General features: G+C 42.2%; 2 protein-coding genes across 8 annotated transcripts in view; both read right to left on the bottom strand.

The window, feature by feature from the left end:
• The window catches only part of LRRN1 (leucine rich repeat neuronal 1), a 467,756-nt gene that overhangs the window by 403,726 nt on the left and 42,218 nt on the right, over window positions 1-21,812 (bottom strand). The gene's annotated exons all lie outside the window — the stretch shown is intronic.
• LOC104320855 (contactin-4) overlaps window positions 1-21,812 on the bottom strand; it is a 348,268-nt gene that overhangs the window by 116,302 nt on the left and 210,154 nt on the right. For all 7 annotated transcript variants that reach the window (XM_069811811.1, XM_069811804.1, XM_069811809.1 and 4 more), the window contains 2 exons: window positions 15,466-15,592; window positions 14,249-14,424 (listed from right to left, as the gene is read on the bottom strand). In XM_069811811.1, coding sequence (XP_069667912.1) covers window positions 14,249-14,424; window positions 15,466-15,592 — 303 coding nt within the window. The remainder of the gene's footprint in view (window positions 1-14,248; window positions 14,425-15,465; window positions 15,593-21,812) is intronic.

Raw genomic sequence — 21,812 nt, forward strand, 5'->3', positions numbered from 1 at the left:
TTTAAGGTCGTATTCAGTCCTTGAATGAAGACAACAGGATTTTTATTTTTTTTATTAAAGACCACATGACTTATCTCAAGGGGAATCTGAATAGGTTGGCAATGACATCCTGTTGAACAAAAAAACTGACCAGAAGGATTGCCAAATCTTCCTGGTTCAGACTGAATAAAGAACCTTCTACCAAGAGATAGCCTGTATGCCCTCTTCCAAATTGCTTTCATCACATTTGCATAACTCTCCACATACAACAGAGCATGCTTTCATATCCTGGACAAAATACACAACCAGATGGAGACAGAAGTCATTTGCATTGCTGCCCATGGAATAATATGACTTCATTGGCTGTAGACTATAAACTATGCTAATTTGGCCCATAAAATAGTCTTGAAGATGAGATTCTAGTGCATCTCAATCAATTTCAGATTTTAGAGGACATTGGTTTGAAGAAATCATAGCCCGTCTATAAGAAGGCAGGCTGAAAGCACTTTAACTGATGACTAGCACCCACAAAAGCATTAAAGCTTTTTGCTCTCAAAATACTTGACAAGATTTGCCTCCTGATATTTATGGCTCTAATATCTCTAAACACTGTCTCTATAAAACCTGTGCCTGACTTTTTAAAAGCAGGGTTTTATGTCATCCCTTTCACAAATACACAAGATGAAGTTCTTCTGCCCATGTCCTTGCTGTTGTGTCAAGACTACACAGCAGGCTATGCAGTTCAGAATAAAAACCCCTTTGATATGGAGCTTAATAGAATTTTAGTTTAAGAGCTGGTGCTCTAATGAGTAATTTTGAGAGTCTCTAATTTCAGAAATAGTTTACAAGTCTGGGGATGAAAGCTTTCTGATTTGACCTTTAGAACAGAAATTTCACTGGGATTTCTACTTCACTAAGAAAAAAAAAGTTATAGAGGTAAACATCTTGCTATTTCCCTAGCCTGCCTCTCCTTTGGAAAATATTTTTGCTTGGACTTTATTTATGTAGGCATTAAACAAGTCTGAGCCAGAAGCGAGCTGCAAACGGCCACGCTTGGATTAGGAAAGGAGAAAGCTGGTGTGTCGGTATGCAAGCCAAGATCTTGTTTTTCTCCCAAGCCCTCCCTGCTCTCCCTGTCACTCACATCTCTGACCTATGTATCATCTTGGACTTTGACATCTCTATCTGGGTTCTCGTATTGAGACTATGTTTAAATCTTGCCAAATCTTTCTGACCACCATCTATCAAAGACAGACTGATTTGTCTACCTGCATGGCTAAAATTCCTACTCAGGCTTCTACCTTGCATCTCAAAGACAGCAATAGCTTTTCCTTGAGCGTTACCAATGCCGCTGGCCAACATGCAGCTGTGGGAGTCACGGATCCTCGCACCGTGCTCAGACCGCTTTCTCCTTCACCTGTCACGCCAAGCACAAGCTGCTTGTCCTCACCAGGATGGCTCCTCCTGGCATACTAGATCCTCAGCACCTCGCTGGGATTTGATCCTTGCTTCCAAATAGGCAACAAGGCAGCCCCAGTGCTTTTTTTTTTTACCTTCCTTCATACCACTCATCTTACTGGGGAATGGGGGCTCTTAGCAGTATCTGCCAGGCACCCACTGTTCTCTTCCCAAATCAAATCACTCTTTCTATGATGTTACCAAAAAAAGCAAAAAATCCTCCTCGACTCTATGTTCCATTTCATAAAAGCTGCCTGTTTACTATCTTACAGGAAATATTTCAAAAGTTCATTTTGAAGCAACTCTGCCCTGCTTGAGACAAAATGCTGAGGACTCAGAAAATGTTATTTTATTACTTTAATCTGGAAAATCTGGACAGACATTTCCCCTTGGGTTAACTTGAACAGAGTTACTTCGCTCTCAGAATTTTTTTATATTTTCCTAGCAAAACAATGCGTTATTCACATACCTTCTTTCAGCACAACTGATCCTGCAATAGCCAGAAAGCAGTTCTTCTATTGGCATCAGCAGATACTGGACAGCCCTCTCTCACTTCATAGCTGAGCATTAACACTGCAGATGCCCCATGCGTTCCCCACCAGAGCATGCTCTGCTGCACCTTCTTACTTCATGCAGCTAAATGAATGCAAATTCAGACCCCATATAACGTAAAATAATGTGACACAAGCTCGCTGAGCTAGAAGTTTCAAAGAACAACTTCCCTTTACTTGATAGAAACACAAACAAAAAAGACGCCACAGAGATCCTGATCCTCAGAGGGTTATCTGGTGGTTCAGCTTGCCTATGGAAATGCACATTATGATGCTAGGCAGCATCTCTTACAGGACATTTTTTTCATTCTGTTTATCTCTCACGTCTAATGAATTATGAAACGGCAGTCACGTTTGTGGCAGACAGGAAAACTAACATGGGACAACTTTTGACAAACATATTTAAAGCTCCGCTGTCCTTTGCATGCCAATACCAACTCCCCGGTTTTGCTTTCCAGAAGGAAAATAGGAAACAAAAAATAAAACAATGGAAAAGCAGCCACTAGGATAAAATTGTTCTGCATTGGCCTTGCATCCCATCAACAGGAACAGAAATTTTTTTACAAAGACAGAGTCTACCTCTGGCCTTTGGGTATAGTCTGTGCTTGACCAGGGAGTCCTGTAACTGCTATTTTCCATACATTTAAAGACAATACTGATTTGCATTGATATAGAATCAGTAAGGATCAACTTAAGGATAATAATTATTTCTTCAAACTAGGTAAACAGCATTATTTCATTTGACAGACCAGGGGATTTAGAGCCGAAAGGGGAGGTTAAAAGAAGCATCCTAGTAACTGAGAAAATAACATAGACCTCTTGATTCCTTGTCCTATTCTCTATCCACTGGACATAAAAGACCAGAAAAAGTGATTACAATATGCCATGAAAACATATGCTTACAGCTTTTCAGATGTTTGTGCCACTCTAGGATCAGTTATTGCAAGATGTTTGGAAAGATTTCTAACAGGAAAGAACCCAGACCAAAAGAAGCTTTAATTGCAACCACAGATGTTTATGTGGTTTGAGGCTCATCACGGATTGCCTGGACAGCAAGGGTTCACAGACCTGACATACCTCTAATGTCTGTAATGGAGAGAGCGAGCAGGTGGAGAATACTTATTACAGAAATGATGCCCCAAATTCACTCCTCTATGATAAAAGAGTGGTGACGACAGATGCGTATGTGAAATCACGAGCAAGGATCACTGTGTGGGGACACAGCATACCTCTACCCTGGCTGCTTATGACTATACTGCAGACAAAGTCTCTACAGGATTGCTAATAAAAATTTCAAGATACTGACATTTGAAGAAATTATCCTTATGAACTCTAATAATTATACATAAGTCAAGAAGGAAAGATTTATTTTAAATTTACGAGTTTGCAGTTGGTCATATCCCATTTTGTCTTTTCAGGAAAGTACGGTTCAATCTCGCTGAATAACTTAGTTCCCTGAAGGGTCACTGCACTCTTGAGGATACTGCTTTACATTGGCATCCACATTTCTAGGCTATTTAATTTATTGTCAAAATAATAATTTAAATTTGCAATTTATTCTCCTCTCTTATTTATGCACCATTCTAGCTGTCACCAGAATAAGCCAACTGGACATCAGTGATTTGCAGAGGTAAGACTGTGCTCAATGAAGGTAGCTGGGCTATATTCTGAAGTTATGCCAAAATGAAACTCTTAATGTCATCTACATAGCTATTCAACTGTTCCTATCCTCAGCTTTGATTTAAGAAAAAACGGTCTGAAAAATATTATGTAAATATAGTCACAGTCAGAGGATTAATGCTACTACTAAGGACACATTAATATTCAAAGTATACTACTACACCCATTCTGGCTTTTAGCCTTCAAAGAGTGGAATAGATGTCAAATGATGTGCACTGATTCTCTAATACTCTAGTGGTAAGCAGCCAAACAGGCCACCAACGGGAACTACCTTGCTGGTAATACAGGCAAGTTGCAAAGGCTTCAGGAAAGAGAGAGAGAACAGGAAATTTTTGCTGCTAAATAGTACAATGTCAGATCCTGCACAAAGCCACAGGGAAAGTAGGGAAAGAAAGACAAAGTCTTGCTCTCTCTTTAGCTTACTGTGGGAGCTTTACACCATTTTCTTTATGATCTACACATTGAGCATATAAAAAGAAGGGTGGTATTAACAGGTGAGATGTCAAAGTGACTGATTAAGCCTAAGGTCAGAAGATCTTCAAATGCAGAGATCTACTCCATTTCAAAGTGAAATTGTCCCAAATACCTGGGCTTAGAACCTGAATACTTACTGCTTCATTCAGAACATCAGAGAAAATGAGAAATTTCTCTTTTATTTCCTTCAGGTCCATTCGGAGTTTGCCACAGCACCCTCACATGATTTAGCACAAAGATAATTTTCTCAAGACTAGAGAGTTTCACAGAACAGCAGAGCTTTTTTCAAAGAAAGCTTGCACCACTGGACCTTGGCATACTGGGACCAAATTAGCCCATTTAATTGTTCACTTTAAACAAACGCCTATATCTGCACTTAGTTCTTAAAGATCCAGTCCCTAGATATAAAAAATACATATATTTTGAATATATGTTCTTTTACATATTAAAGGCAAAATTAATAAATAAGGACAGAGACAGGAAAAAAGCGTCAAGCCTGTGCCTTACTGTTCCCTAAATTTCTAAACCACAAAAGAAACCGTGGCGCTGCGACTGACCTGTGATATTAAGCTCATTGCGGTGCAATGCCCACAGGGCTGGCTGCAGTTCTCCTGCCTGGCGCAGCAGCTGCCGGCCACAGCCCTCTGACACCTCCCTGTGCAAAGCTCCCTGCTCCCAGCAGCACTATTTCTGTGTGATATAAACTGAAATACACTTCCAAAATAACACTGCAGGCTTACAAGATTACTAGCTTTGAGAGAAGGTGCACTGATTATTTACAAATGCCCTGCCACTGCTTTAAGTAATAATGTATTCATCTTATTTATAAACCTTGGGTGGAAACAAAGCAGGTATAAATCCTATGTTTCTGTTCCAAGTTAAGGGTTCTTCTATCACAGATGAAAGTAAAGTAGGTTATACATCTATTCTCTGCTACATACTCCCTGTTGGTCCGATTCATAAAAAAAAAGAAAAAAAAGAAAAAAAAGAAGAGCTTATGTGAGGCTTAGCCTAGTTTTCTGCTCATCAGAGACTGCGTGGCAAAGGTGCAGAGGTTGTGAGATGGTTCTCCAACACTGACAACTGCACTTTGCACAGCTGAGTTAACATTTTAGCACAGGAAGGAAACATTGGGAAATACGTGCACATAGAAAAATTCAAATAAATTTGCTTATTCCCTTGTTAAGAACACATGCTGCATCACACCACACCTGGTCCTGGGGGCCCAAGCAATAGGAGCGTCTGATTTTGGATAAGACCGTCAGGCCTTCTATCAATACAAATGGTATTTTTCCTTTAAAGGTCACCAGAGGAGGAATCAGGGAATCTACATGCATACAGGAAACGACACTCTTGAGCCAAATTTGTCGTAATTAGCCCCAAATCTTATCTGACGGCCTAGACAATTTCAACATTTGCAGAAACAGGGACACCACAAATAGCTTGTGGCCTACTCTTACAAGCTGTGATCTGACAGCTTCATCTGTATCACAGTGCATGGAGGAAAACAGGGATGGCTAGCTCGTCCCAGCCACTTCGGTGGGACAGGGGAAGCCTGGGGAGACAGGGCCTATGGCAGCAGACAGAAATGCACATGCAAGGTCTAAAATAATGCTTTATTTGCAGAGTTTCAGGAGCTACAAAACAACTGTTCCTTTAGGAAGAGTGAAAAGTTTAGGAAATACCTCTTCCCAGAGAATCTGTACCAAAACAGATTTATCTACTGGACCCAGAATTTAAAACATGTCCTGCATATCTGGGAAATGTTCTAGTGAGTTTTTAGTCTCCCTGTAAACTGAAGTAGGAAGCCAGAGGAAGCAGAGGCAGACCCTCTGCAGCACAGTGCCATTTGTTGCTGCCGCAGAGCCACTCCTGTGACCACAATGAAACCCTCTGTCTGGCCTGGACGTGCAAAGGCTCTGAAAGGCTTCAAAGGAAAAAAATCAGAGAGCAAAAAAGGATTTTGGGGTATGTACGGGAAAGCAGGCCTCATTAAGAAAACCAATTCCTAAAGATGTAAGAAAAAACTAAGAAAATTAAATTATTTAAGGTAGATTAATTGACCCTGGGTGTATGCAAACTCCAGTTGCTGGCTGGGAGTGTTATCTCCAAATTGCGACCATACGCATGGGAGGCAGCGCACTGACAAAAATGACAGGAAAAAGTGAATTAACCTACGGGAAGAGCTGCAGATTTGAAGTCCAGACTCCGAAAAAGCAGAAGGGGTACATGAGCAAGAACTAGCCAGGCGCGGTATTTCAATATTGGGGTGAAAACCAGCCTTGGAGCACAGGCACGCACGTCCTGCAGTGCTGGCTGCAGGGCCGGCAGGCATGGGTGCTTCCCCCACCTTACTGCAGGTGGGCAGCTCCCACCCAGGATGCTGAAGACTCCCAACCCGACATACCTGGCAGGGGCTTTTCAGAAGTGCTCTCACAAAGATCCAGAAAAAGGAAGGAGCCAGGAAAATGCGCTGAACTGGGTTTCTGCCCTTCGTAAGCAGCAAATCCTTGAAAAAATAAACTTTCCGAAGAGGACAAGCACAGGCAACCAATGGGCTGCTGAAGGATGAGCAGAGCCATGCACACCCATCGTCCCAGCTGCAGTCCGACTCCGGAAAAAAACAACCCAAACCCTCCGTCTCCTTAATTTCCAGGAGGTTTAAAAACACATCATCTTTTCTCAACACTCAGACGTTAGTAATCACTGCGGAAATGATTTAATTTGCGTGCCGAATGCCTCATTCAGCCGAGCGGCAGTGCATCGCTTCATTGATCAATCAATGCGATTGTTGTTGCGCTTGTTTGTTTAGGCAAGGCAAGGCAGATACTTTGGCGGTTCTCTGAAAATGTTTTCATTATTAATTGTTCTTGAAAGAATTACTTCATTGATCATTTAATCTCCAAAAAGAAATTGAATGCACTTCAGGGCAATAAGAGGGTACAACAGTAAAGAATTTGAGCAGCAATTATAATTTGTTTCTTAGCAACTAATAGCAAAAATTATGGGATTTGCTCGGGTACAAGATATAACAGGAATCATTCCAGCAATGGGAATACTGAAAAAAATTCTTTTCAGTGCAATGTTGGGAGTAATTTTCTTTTTCTACCATCACAGTGAAATTATTTTGGGATGGTAGGTCAAAGCCCCAAAGTATTCTCATTACAACCACATTATTACTGTATTTTCTGCTACCGTTTGCACTGCACAGTGCCGAGTCCTAGCTGCTAATTCATGCGTAACAATTATTTTTGCAGAAACACTTCTATAAACCAAATTCCTTTATTAAAGTGTGAGGGGGAAACAGTTTTCAGAAACGATAGTGTGATTCCCTGCAGTTAGGAGCATGCTCACGGTAACGGAGAAGAAAGAGTTTCTATAAATGAATAATCCAATGGAAAATGTACAAAAGGTGTCTGAGGCTGCTGCCCTGGTTAGCGGTGGAAAGAAGCCCACCTCCAAACCCTGCTCTCCAGGCACAGTTTAATCTTCAAACACAGTAAAACAGTTCAGGCTAAATTCCACATACAAAATCAGCCATTTTGCTTGACCAGGGCTGTCTGCAGGAGGAGGAGGAGAAGACCTTTCCCCTTGCATCTCATCTCATCTGCCCACAGCTCCCAGGTGCAGCACAGGAATGCCTCCCCTCAGCCCCATCATCCCCTCTCCTGGGGCCTCATTTCTGTTCTAAAAATTGGTACCTCAGCCCCCGGACATCTCAATATCATTTTTGCCAACAGCAGAAAATACCCATAGCATTAGCATGGACCTGTTAAATAACAGATTCAAAGGAAACTCCTTCATAGAAACTATGGGTTGCTACAGGTTGGAAAGGCACCGATTTCAGAGAAGCGTCTCTGTACAGAGCGAGAGGAAGGACACCAACTGTCCTCCCAGCGTGGTGGTGCGATAATGTGCAAAATGCTAAAAACTCCTGAGAAGTAGATCCCATTTCTCTAACAGCTCATGTTTCACAGACATCACTTTTAGGCAGTTTTTATAACAATGGGGGGCAAAACAATGCTATGACTGAAAAACTGCACCGGTTTGGACTTAATTTTCCTCTTTGGATACTCACTTCAAAATCAACAGCATCTGACAAACATCGGTACTGATGAGAAAGGCAACAGCTACTGCATGGCTACTCACCTACTCTCCCAGAGGGTTTATTTTAAAATCAGCATTACTAGAGGTAGCACTATCTTTGAGTATTCTCAAGTTAAACTGCAAATCCTGCTGAGGAGTTTAGGGCCAAATTGAGTCTAGTTATCACAGCAGGGAAAGGACATTTGATCTACCAGCACTGGGGATGACTCCACAGGAGAAGACAGGGGTCATATCCCAGGAGAGCAGAGCAGAGCCTTGGTCCCATCCTGGGGAAGCATTAGCTGCCACAGGTGGAGGCAGCAACGGAGCAGACGCAGTCTGGAGACCCCTGGGGTGGGGGCACAGGGGTGTCCAGATTGACCCTCTGCACTGCTCCTGGAGATGTGCAAAAATGTCTGGTTTCAGTTTTGGTGGTAAAAAACAAACTGCAGCCTCAGCAAGGTAAAATAAATATCAAAGTTAATCTCTAATTAGAGATGTTATTCTATAGGTGCTGATCAATCAGCTGAAAGGTAAAATAGTAATTGCCATTCTCTTTGCTAGGGAGAGTCCTGTCTCACTTATTCCACTGCACCAGTGTGATCGCAAGAGAAAAGATCTGGACATCACTTGGCAAAGAATTATGCACAGAAGAGAAAACCTTACATAGTCCTATTTCCTCTGAGCCCACTTCCACCAGTGTTGCTCATTTTGAACAGGTCTGACAATCTGGCCCCTTTCTGCTTTACAAACCTTTGGTTAAACAAGAGCAAACCCAAAGACAGCAGACAAGAGTCACAAGTCATGTGGAAGCTGGCACTCTCCATGGTCACCCACACATGGCGATAAATCAGGGGCTTTTGCAAAGACATTTCTGGTGAAAAGGTATCAGGCTCAGCTTCCCAAAGGCACAATCCTTTGGACATCTACCAACTCAATGGTCAATAGAAGGGGGAGGAATAAGTTTGAAAACCTTTGGGTCATTACCTGCACAGGGCATGGAGTACAAGCATACTCCACACGACCAGTAGTAGCTGCTTGCAGGTAAGATTAGTACTAGCAGAGGCCATCAACGTAAGTGAAATTAAATCTTAATAAGTAGTCCTCCAAATAACACACTCCTGACAAGGGTCTGCAACTGTTGTGCAGAACAGGCTAGTGAGCTTCTCTAAGGAAGAGCATCGATGCTGCCTCGCACTGGGGACAGAGAAGCTCTTGAAGCCTTTCCCAGGACTGAACTTTGTGATTTTACATCTATGGAGATGTGGGTATAAATGCAACTTTCAGCATCTGTGTGCACTTATGTTCCATTTCGTAAATTATTTCACAGTCAGTAGAAATAATCTGGCAAGGAAGCTCATTAAAAGCACATCCTGCTCATGGCGTGCTGCTCTGCGCTGAGCTCTACCGCTCTCGTGCCCTCAGCCAAGAGCTGCTCAGCACCTTCAAGTCATGCCAAAGAGAACGGGAGCTGAGCAGGCGGAACAACTTGCAAATGCATCACTTTCTGAGTGGTATGGTCCAACTCTGGTGCCACTAAAAATCAATACAAGTTTTATCTTCGACTTAAACGGAAGCAGGATCTGGGCCATAGTAAACAGCTTTAATCATATGTCTGAATGGGTGGGTACATCTCTAAACTGCTGCATCAGAACTGCACTTCTTTCCAGGCATAACTTCTTATTGATTTCAGTGTTATTTCCAAACAGAAACTACGGTACAGTGAATAAAATTGTCAAGCTAAGCCCCATCCCCTAAAATAAAAAGCACATAATTTAATCTAGTTCAGCTGTGTTTTTGCAGATCATTTTAGAAAAGCCATTATTAGAATCCATACTCAGACTTTAAAGCTTTTTTTTTATTTTCTGAGAGCCTGTATTGCTATAAGGACAGGGTTTAGTGCATCATTAATCCATATTCTGTTACTGTGGCATAGCAGATTCCTCATGTTCAATTTCAGAGACAACTAGCATTGGGGAAAAAAAAAAGAAAAAAAGAACAAATTTGAAATGTAAATGATGTAAATGACATCTCACAAAGCAAGTATTGGGGGAAAATATTAGCACTTTTATAGTAACGAGTTTGTAACCTAAATACATATTTCAAGGATTAAATTGCTGACCCTGTCTGACCTCCACAGGAGGTTGAATAGCTAGATCGCAGTTTAATCTTCAGTGAAAACGCTAGAGAAGAATAATACAGCCCTTGAAGAACAAACGAACATATATTACTGATGCCCCAAGATTCAGAATTTAACCCGTAAGAGGAGGAAAAAAAAAAAAAAAGCTCAAAACCCCAGACAGTAGTCTCAAAAGACCCAACAATAACTTTCCTCAGAAATAAAAATGAGAACACAAAAATTACACAACACAGGATCAGGATGGAAAATAAGGGATTGCTCGGACAAGGGGGGAAGCTACAGACAGGTTAAGCAGTACAGTCCTGAGTCTCTAACCAAGGGGCTTTCCACAGCTAAATCATAATATGTGACATAGTGGGGCATAAGAGACCAAGCTGAAGTGCTGGAGCTGGGTCAGAGACTCCATGTGTAATCTAGGTGCCAGACAAGGGTGTAAGTTCAAGGAAAGTAACTTGATAAAAGGGAAAAATCCTGAGAGAGCAACTGAGAGCAAACAGGTTCAAGAGAGCTCTCCAGTGGCTAGAATGAATCCTCCACATACAGTGTTTTAGGTTATTCCACACAGAACCTACAGAAGGCCATCCAAAAATGATCACATTTGGAATAAAACCACATAAAGGCAAGTAGCTATATTAAGCAGGGCTACTGTATCCGCACATCTTGGACGTCAAGGCCAAAACCCACCCATTACTAATACAGATGCCCATTTTTGTTGGTTCCTGGAGGCAGAGCTTTTGTAATAAACTTAAACCACTCTGTTTCATAATTCAGCTAATTCTGGTTGCCATCCCTTTGATTGTACAAGACAAAATGACTTCCTGTTTTGTGAAAGCACAGAGCCTACCTTGAAAATTGCTGATTTTTTTTTATTTAATCCAAATGTATCTAATTGATTATGCTGTTTTAGCAATCTAAAATAAATTTTAGGAATTAAAAATAATACGTTATTCAAGTTCCCCATCATTACTGTAACTGGAAAGGAACAAGCTTTGGTTTTGAGTTCAATCTTCTTACCTAAGAATCAATCAAACCAAATTCATATTTGGTCCACTAGTAAACCTGAAAGATTTTTGCCAGATGTATCATTCACTGACATAGATAAATTAAACAGAATTTAACAAACACTCTGTAACTGTGTGATGGGTTGACCCTGGCTGGACGCCAGGTGCCCACCAAAGCCGTTCTATCACTCCCCCATCCTCAGCTGGACAGGGGAGAGAAAAATATAACAAAAAACTTGCGGGTCGAGATAAGGACAGGAGAGATCATTCACTAATTACCATCACGGGCAAAACAGACTCAGCTTAGGGAAAATTAGCTCAATTTATTACAAATCAGCCAGAGTAAGGTAAATGAGAAATAAAACGAAATCTCAGAACACCTTCCCTCCACCCCTCCCTTCTTCCCGGGCACAACTTCACTCCCGGATTTCTCCAGCAAGCCCCCCCAGCGGCACAAGGGGGACAGGGATGGGGTTTACGGTCATCACATGTTATTTTCTGCCGCTTCACCTCCTCAGGGCGAGGGCTCATCACACTCTTCCCCTGCTCCAACGTGGGGTCCCACCCACGGGAGACAGTCCTCCACGAACTTTCTCCAACGTGGGCCATTCCCACGGGCTGCAGTTCTTCACGAACTGCTCCAGCATGGGTCCTTTCCACGGTGTGCAGTCCTTCAGGAGCACCCTGCTCCAGTGTGGGTCCCCCACGGGGTCACAAGTCCTGCCAGAAAACCTGCTCCGTGGGCTCCTCTCTCCACAGATCCGCAGGTCCTGCCAGGAACCTGCTCCAGCGCAGGGTTCCCACGGGGTCACAGCCTCCTTCGGGAAACCCACCTGCTCCGGCGTGGGGTCCTCCACGGGCTGCAGGTGGATATCTGCCCCACCGTGGACCTCCCTGGACTGCAGGGGGACAGCCTGCCTCACCAGGGTCTTCACCACGGGCTGCAGGGGAATCTTCGCTCCGGCGCCTGGAGCATCTCCTCCCCCTCCTTCTGCACTGACCTTGGTGTCCGCAGGCTTGTTTCTCTTACATGTTCTCACTCCTCTCTCCGGTGGCTATTTTCTCCCCATCCCAACTTTTTTTTCCTTCTTAAAAATGTTATCACAGAGGCGTTACCACTATCACTGATTGGCTCGGCCTTGGCCAGTGGCGGGTCCGTCTTAGAGCCGGCTGGTGTGGGCTCGCTCTCTCTCGAACACAGGGGAAGCTTCCAGCAGCTTCTTACAGGAGCCACCCCTGTAACCCCCCTCGCTACCAAAACCTTGCCACATAAAACCAATACAAACTGAAGCAAAGATGTTAAAGGTTTCTTATTTTTGTGCAGAATTCTCTGCATTTGCAAGCTCTTGATTAATAAGCACCTAACAATTTAAACAAGTAAGGAAGCTGATGTATTTCCACTCAAGTAGTCTGTGGCTACTGCACTTGCCAGCATCAGGATCCTCCCTCCAAGTCCCACATCCTGAACTTTGAAGCCCAGGACCAGCGTCTAAGGAATTGCAACCCGGTACCCAGCTTGTCCTTGAACGACTGACTTCAGCAAACAGTACAACCCCAGCCAAGGGGGAGCTGAAGTTCTTTGCTCTGAATAAGGATGTTTCCCAGGCTCACCCTGCCAGCTAGCAGAAGGCCACGATTTGTAAGACAGAGCCTGCTGTGAAACACGTGGTCATCAGAGAAGCAGACCAACACAGTACTTATGAAGTGATCACCTTGACATACTGAAATGTGGAGTGATGGGATTGGTCTTGAGGAAGCTGTTCATTACCCATCCAGAGTGAAAACGCACCTTCAGTCACGGAAAAACACACGCAGGTCATAAGCAAATGGATAATATATTGTAAACAACGCAGGGAGACAGAGGACTTGACTCTACTCACAGTAATATTTCTCATTACAAATCACCTCTCTATATTGCGTGAACCTGGTGTTTATTGGCATTTTTACTTTTCATTTTTGTAGCTGGAGTCCATCAGCTTCTCTTACCAGTCAGTCAAAAGCATCTTTCATTAAGCACTACTGAAAGCCCAGCTCACCATTACTGATAGCTTCATGTCTGTGAATGGAATGGACTGCCTTGAACTCCTGCATGTGCATGCAAGGATATTTCATAGCAGCTCCTGCTGTAATTACCAAGCTGCTAGGTACACCCCTCCCAGGACAACGGCACAGAGAAATCACAGAGATGATGGATGAATAAGTCCATGTATCTATTCTCTGCCTTCACTTTCTCAACTACATGAGAAAAAAGATGACTCATGGTCCTGCGTTATCATTTGCCCACTCTTACAGACTTTATCCTGTACCTCAAAATGGCTTTACATAATTTCATACAATGCTAATTCACATCAAGACCTATGTCTTTTGTTATCCTTGGCTTTCAACAAGAAGCTGCAACTCTGAATTTAACTCAAAATAAATACAAAGCAGCCTGTTTTCCCTTCGACACACAGTGCCAAAACATCACCCATACCTGAAAGTACTTGTACCTAAGAACTGAAACGTAGGACTTGTGAAAACTGTCATTGTGAATTTAACCCTTATAAAGAGCATGCTCCTTCAAATATTTTGAAGCTTTAATTCTCCACTGAAAGGAAAAATCAATGGTGAGATCCTGTTTGCCAGATACTTTCCTAGGTGGCCTCTTTCTCAAGAAACAAGATATTTTACCCTGCACACTACATACAATTTTAGCTAAATAATCATAAACCAATGCATCTATTCCTCATTCACATTTCCCCTCTAAATCCAGGTGTTTTCTCTACTGCATGAACAGCTCAGAAAATACTGTGTAATACATTAGAAAAGGTTAGGAAAGGTGGCATTGCTCTCAGGTTTTTCTAGCATGCTGCAGGAATGGAGGTTGCCTTGTTACTTACAAGCAAACTGAAGCTTTGCTTCTCTGCTGACAATCGTTCCAAACGGGTTTGTTGCTACACACTGGTATGTTCCGGTATCTTGGGTTTTATTGGGATTATTGATCAACAGGTTGCCTTCCACCACGCTGTAGCGGTAATCCATACCAATGTCAATACTGGTTCCATTTAACTTCCAGCTATAGCACAAAATGCCAAAGTTAAATTCTGCTAATATTAATGGATGCTCTTGAGTATTTGAAAATATAACATGAAGTAAATAAAGAAAGATTTAAAACATCTTTTGACTACTTACTAAAAAAAAAAAGCACGAAAATGCAAAATATTCCAGTATTTAACTGAAAGAGCAATATCCTTGACATATATTTCAGTCTCTGATATGATTAATGTTTCTGTAGTTGCTAGTGCTGCTGCTCTTTGGAATTAATCATTTTGCAAGGGGAAGTCCCAGAAACAGGATCTTTAAACCATTCAAGTCCACTGAGGTTTTGGTTTTTGATTCCACTCCCGACTTGCTAGCTGTTTGTTTTTAAATTTAAGAAAATTCACTCACAGCAGATGTTGTCACAAACGGGGGCACTGAGAAATTCCAGCACCACATTGCCCCAGTTACAGCAACCCTCATGCCCACCAGCCCTCAACGGAGCATGCAAGGGAGCCACAGCCGCACAGCAGCTCCAGAACGTACAGAGAAACAATTTGAGTATGTTTGCACCAGTGAATCAACAGAGTTTACTGCATTAAATAGTCAGTCGTTTCAGAAGACAGCACGGTGGCTGAGGTCTGACGACTCTAATTGGTTTCAGAGTGGCATTTACTTTGGTGAAGAAAATGAGAAAGGTATTAAAGGAAAAAAACCAGCAGCCTAAATGATTTATAGCAGTAGCATCACTGTAGTAGTATACCATCTTTTTTCTAAGGATTGCAAAGCAGCTACTAAAGCTAAAAACAATTAAGAGCTTTGTCCATGTTTATGGAAAAGGATGGTTAATCTGGGAGCCAAGACTATTTATAATCACTTCATAACCTTTTTGAACTCTTGTCCAAATTTTACAATTGCATTGCAATACGTAGTAATTTCCTGATGCCTGTTTTTTTTGTTATCAGCATTGTGGCAGACTCCAGGGGTATCACTGAGTTATACTGCATGATACACGTTCTTGGGGGATACTGCTGTAGCGCAGAGATCGTGCTAAAGAATAGTTAAACATTCAACAAACCCAATGGTTGGTCTGGGATTTCCTTTTACTTCGCAGCTCAGCTTCACTTTCTTTTCTTCTGAATCCAAGGGGAAGATCATGCTGTTGGGCTCCTGAAGGAAAACTGGCCCGTGCAGTGTGTTGTCGTCTGCATTAAACAGAGGAAAAATGTGACAGATATTTGATGGAATCTCCATGTAGCCAGATAAAATGGTATCTTAGCAGCAAAAGGCCGTGTATCGTTCACCCTAGAAAAGATGTGACAATGACACCTTTTTTTTTTTTTTTTTATAGCAGCCAGATTTTTTTTTTACAGAAGTCATTGAACCCAAGTGTGGTCAATGTTCGTGAAAATGTCTGTGCACTAAACAGAGCACAGACTGAAACTTTACCCAAAGTTCAAACAAAAGGGAACAGGCAAAGCTTACTTCAAACCAGAATGCTTAGTTTCACCTTTAAAAACTGAAATATTTTCACTGTAAATTAAAAACCCACATCATTAAATACAGCTACACAGTAATGAGAGCCAGAGATTCACCAGCATTTACAGCCCCCAGGAAGCCCCTCCATTAAAAGTGGTTCTGCCATCCCTGGATTGAAACCTTTTTGCAGTCACAGGGCGTAACTGAGCATCAGCCCCTCGGAGGGGACCCTTGGCCATGTAAACCCTTTTACGTCTTCTCCCCTTTCCCAGCGGTGATGCTGCAGGGATCCCCCAGGCACCAGCCCTTGTACCTCACCGTACTCCCTGGGGACAAAGGTCCTGAGTGCTTGGTATGAACTGCATCGGCAAGCACGTTACAAACTTGTGCACTCTGGAGTATTAAAACCTCACTCTAAATACAGGTAGAAGAGTGAAAATATTTTGGCAGAACAACCTTCAAAGAGTTCAGTAGTCATTTCACAGCAGTCCAGCAGTCTGAGGTTGGGGATTACTTACAGGAGCCTTCCTTGTACTGACTTTTGTTCTTTATTTTAAAAACACATTTTTATCTTCTGTGTTATTAACTCCTTCATATCTTCTTTCCTCTCTCCTCAACCACTTTAAATTTTCATCTTATCAGTTTATCTTTTTTCAAACCTGGAACTAAGGGTAAGCATTGCTAACAGGAACGGTCCTGAGGTACAGCTTTTCTCTGCCTGCCACTTTGCAGTTACAGGATTTCATGAAATATGTCAACATTGCTCAAAATGCCCACAAAAAGGTACAACGTAAATTCCCTGCTCTCCATCCTGTTTGTATTAGACAGTTTTATCTTCACGGTAGCTGTTCAGAACATAAAGGAAACCAACTTTTCTTCCCTGAAAAGATCAGCTACCTTGATTTCACCGAGACTTTTCCGCCCATCAGTGTCGATGTCTAGCTGCCTCCCTTAAGGATAGCGCAAGTAAGGACCCAGTAAAAACTGCTCCCAGTCAGAAAGCCTTTTAGCTGAATAGAAGGAGCCTTGCTTTAACATTTTTTGAACATTTTCCGATCATGTTCTGCCCTATCATCTTTACAGCAGACTTCTGTTCTTGCAGAGTACTGACGGGACAAAGAGCAACTGCGTGGGCCATCAGGGTGCTGCTGGTGGTACCCACAGCTTCCTCGCTGCCCAGGGCAGGGACTCGCAGGGACGCGAGCACGGACGTCGCTTTGGCCAGGCAGCCACGCTGCTGTCTGGTCTGCTGCCAGATGTCCATCTTGGTGGACATGCAGGAAATTTGTGGGTATAGGAGGTCAGAGGAGAATGAATAAATAAAATATAGAGATGATGGGATGAACAAAAAAATTAAGAAAGAAAAAGGAATGAACAGAAGACGATGCATCTTCCCAATGGGAGGAAGGTGAGTATGAATGTGAACAGGCCTCATATCGCCCGACACTGGGAAATCACCTGGATTTATTAGGGACAGAACAATAACTCTCTACTCCAGGGAAAAAATTCTGTCATCTCCACAGAAGGATTTCAGAAAGACTATGCCAGGAAGATTATAATGGAGCAACCTCTCCCCCGTATCTCCTCCCTCAGGCACCACCACAAAAGAGAATGCACTAAGCATACAGTCATATCGGTTGTATTTATCTTTATTTTTAATTATATGTTAACGATATCTGACTGAGACTCATTTATTATTCAAAACACATTTCACATAATCTCTAGCTTTAAATTATACCTGTGTGCAACTTACTGTTGCTGGCATAAAAAGATAATAATAACCATAAAGCATACAGGGTTAGATTATGATATCCTGACTTGTTTCTGAGACCCAGGGCTGCTTCACTCCTTAAAAAGTCTCATTCACTGTAAGAAATAATATTAGAATCTGGCCCATTGAGTACTATATTAACAGGTTTGAAAACAAGAGAATTAAAATATATTTTAATTTATCCAGTTTTCTAACTGTAAAATACAGAAGCTGGCCTGGTGCTCAGGTCCTGTGTAAGAATCGCTTCAACTCCCATAGGCAAGGAGCTTGATTGTGCCGGGACAGGCACAAGCCAGACCATCCCAGGTAATCCAGTTAGCGAACCGTGCTGACTCAGGTACGTGTTGCATCAGCTGTGTCATCTGCCTCACACCCCACAAAGGACTCAAGTCACACTACGCTGTCATTTGCTGTTATTTCAATTACGGTGTGTCAATTTATATCATATCACATCATGCTAAAGGTCAGATTCTTGGTCCTCCTCCCATCACAAGAAAATATACTTTGCATTAAAAAGTAGATAGCTCACCTATTTGAGTCGGGAAACAGACACACAAACAAATCTAAGGGTCCAAACGTGTCCCCATATGACTAGGACATCACTTGGCTGCAGGATCAGGGCCCAGACCCTTACGGTGTAGCGTCCTGGGGTGAGACACTGGTCTTCAAGGTATAATGAAACTGGTCCACATGATGCAACAGGGTGTTTGATAGGGAGTTACATTTGTGAGAAACATCACAATCTGCCTACATAACTAATAAGCAAAGTACAATTTAGAAAACACATCAGACAAAACGTAAAGAACTGCAAAGGTAGAAATAGTCACAAACAGGTGAAAAGGCTAAATAACTTAATTTGCCTAAGCTAAAATAGAAGCTCATGGAAGATCAAATGAAACCGCTCACCAAATATTATATCTGCTGCTGACACTAACATTCAGCTTTTACATGGCAAAAAATGCTTGCCCTTCCTGTTAGCCAGCGAGAAGAAAAGCCCTGGTGCAACTACTACTTGGCTTTCAAGAGAACAGTGTTGGGTAAGGCAGGGAGAAGGTCTGAAAGCAGCTGCCAGCATACCAGGGGTTCAGAAGAGGAGGAAAAACCTTGCAACACTGGGTAGATAAAATTATTTTGAGTGCCTTTCTTCTTTCTCTTATTGCTGCTTGTGTATAACCAAGATAAGCAAGTCCAAACTATTTAATCTTCAGCCTGTAGAGTCCTTTTGCTACAGTCCAATGCGTGATTGAAATCAGTGCAGCCCAGATCCTAACACGGTGTGTGACAAGACTTGAGCCACAGTACCTTACAGAAGAGGAGGATTTGGTTCAAAGAACACTAAATAGTCACTAATAAATAAAACAAACTGCTGTCTACATTCTTACAGACAGAAAACTAAAAGTACCTGTACCATAAATAGTCCATTTTTGACTAACTTACGTTACTGGGTAGAAACAGATTTCAGATGTTTGGTGTCAGCACAGGCAAATGCATTTGCTCTGTTATAGTGTCTGGTTTTGTGGGAGCAAAGTTTTGCTATTCAGATAAATTTGAAATGTGAATTTTACACTTTTTTTTTTTTTTTAAATAAAAGTGGTAACTTCTTTTCTATTGCAATAATGTTCAGGGACTCACAATCACAAAGCAACAACACATTTTTAGCTTATCACTGATGAACACAACTAGCTGCTTGATCCACAGAAGCCCACTGATGCCAGAAGGTGGTTCTTTCTGGAGCTTAGCAGGCTTTTCCCTTGCCCTTATCAGATTGCATTTATTAGGCTCTCTTTTGGTCATTTAATCAAACAGAACAATGAAGCAGTGCCTATATGTATGTACGCACATGAAAGCTGCTCAGTTATTTTAGCTCACTTCGCTCTTTACGATATTCAGCAACTACTGCATAACCTGTGCTACTCCTTACACATTTGTTACTGTCCTGGGAAAATACAATAAGTAACCTTCCCGGACAAGCTAACTGTTGAGACACTCTCCCAGTGACAGATTTTATTGTTCTGAGTTACATTTCTTTTGCTCGAGCCCAAAATGAGTTAACCCAGAATGAACACTGAGCTGCCCTCAGCTTAAGACAAGTTGCAAACAAGATTGGTTACCAAAAAGCATTTTTTTTTTTCCCCTGTCAGATGAAACAAATGTACTACTGCTCTGGGTCTGCCTCCTTTGAGCGAAGTGTATTTCTTTCAGTAAGATGCAGGGTATAGGAAATTTCAGCAGATTTCATGTTCAAAGAAACACTTTTAAACACAGTACGAGGGGTATGCCCATATGCTGTTGGACAGAATGTGATAGATAATTTAGATGAACATGCTGCTATCCTAGCTTCTGCTGAGATCCATACACCTTTTTTTTTAACTAGTGAATCACAAAATCTACTTTAAAATGCCAGATTAATTTAAATACATTACAAATGAAAAGTATATTTTCTGTGTCCCTCCAGTACCCTAAACCTGAAAGCCAGCATATCCAGTAGGATGCTAAATGCTTGTCATCTTTCTGCACTTTTGAGGAATTGAAACATGAAGAACGTCAGCTGAGGTTAATTCACATGAACAGGTGAAACCATTCCTATTCTCTCTGAACATTAAGCCCAGTGACGGATATCGTTACCTAAATGGAACTGCTTTAATTTTCGTTGAAAGTTATGGCCAATTTGAGAGAAGGTTTAATTGAATATTCCACACTGTAGGGAAAGATAATAACTAAACTGAAAAGAGAATTCTTGGAGTATATCCAGTATAAATGATAAAAATCCTTTCCTTGTTTGCTGCCGAGGGAATTGGTTTCTGCTATGTATGCTGGTGTGTTTTCATACAGCACTACAAGTCAGTATTTCTTCAAGACAAAACTGCACCTTGGGAAGAGCAACTCTTCAGGAAACTGGAAAGTGAAATGGATAGGACAGCTCAAGGGCATCACTGATTAACACAACAGCCTGCTCTTCAAGGTTAGTCAGCTGCATTACGTCCTCCTGAGCAGGAGAAGACTAAATTGGATGGCTCGCTCTTTATTTTTTGCCTGTCACTTCTATTAACATCAACTGTGTGCACAAATGGTGCTAATGGCTTTGAAATTACAAGAAAGCAATTTTTACACCAGATAGTGCTACTACAAATAATTCTGTAGACTTCTCAATGAACAAGACCTGCTAAAGGTGCTTCCCATTCAATAGAAACAAAAAGTGTATTTAAAAAGAGGAGATCTAAAAAGTCTTGTATGAAGTGTTATTTTTAAGGGAAAGGCCTTGTAGCGCTGCATCTTTGGAGACAGTCACCAGCCTGCCTCTGCTGTTGGGCTGCTAATTGTTCCTGCCTACCACTGCACCATGGCTGACCCACATGTTTAAGAAAAAAACAGTCAAGATTACTAAAGAGAACAAACCAACAACAACAATCAGATACTTTCATTGGGAGCAAAGCTGAAACAAATGATGAGCCTCTTTTCCTCCTTCTCATCATCATCACCCCACCACTGCATAAGATGCACTTTCTGCAGTTCCACTGCAATACTCTGAGCTGCAGGAGCAAAACACCCAGAGATCTTGTCTGAGACATCCCCTGCAGACTTGCTTCTGGGGTAAGAAGCTGGATGAGTAAGAGACCCACCACCTCTCTCCTGACCCCTTGCAGCACCAGGCTGCAAGACTGGGCTTGTTTTGTAGCACCCTACAGCTCTCCAACAGGGACCACGAGCCAGATGGCTCCTCCTGCTATCACCTCTGTTTTCTGACATACTTTTATTTCCCAGATCGCTGCTGTACCAAGTACAAGAGCAGTTAAAGTGGAAAGCCATGCTTGACAGGTGACATCTGACAGGCAAGCATCTGATACCCAAGTTCAAAAGCGGTGTCAGATATTCCTCAGAGACAGTAACGCAGCCATAAAATCCAGGGGCTCAGAAGACAGGAAGAAATAAATCTTCACTCTCGTAAATGCAGGCATGGAAGAGCTCCAGAATTTGAAATGGAGACAGTAATGGTCTGACGACTCTATTTACAAGTGACCCAAGTATCTGGAGCAGTTTGAATTAAAGGCAGGGTTAAACACATCCACCTCGATGCGAGTGTGCTCTGACTGCCGAGGGAAGCCCGGGGTCCATCAGTTAGGGGAGGTCAGGGGCCAGCCCGCCTGCTGCCTCTGCCCGGGTCCTGCGACGCCGGA

The sequence above is a fragment of the Haliaeetus albicilla genome, chromosome 24 (assembly GCF_947461875.1).
Source record: "Haliaeetus albicilla chromosome 24, bHalAlb1.1, whole genome shotgun sequence".
NCBI classification, from domain to species: Eukaryota; Metazoa; Chordata; class Aves; order Accipitriformes; family Accipitridae; genus Haliaeetus; species Haliaeetus albicilla.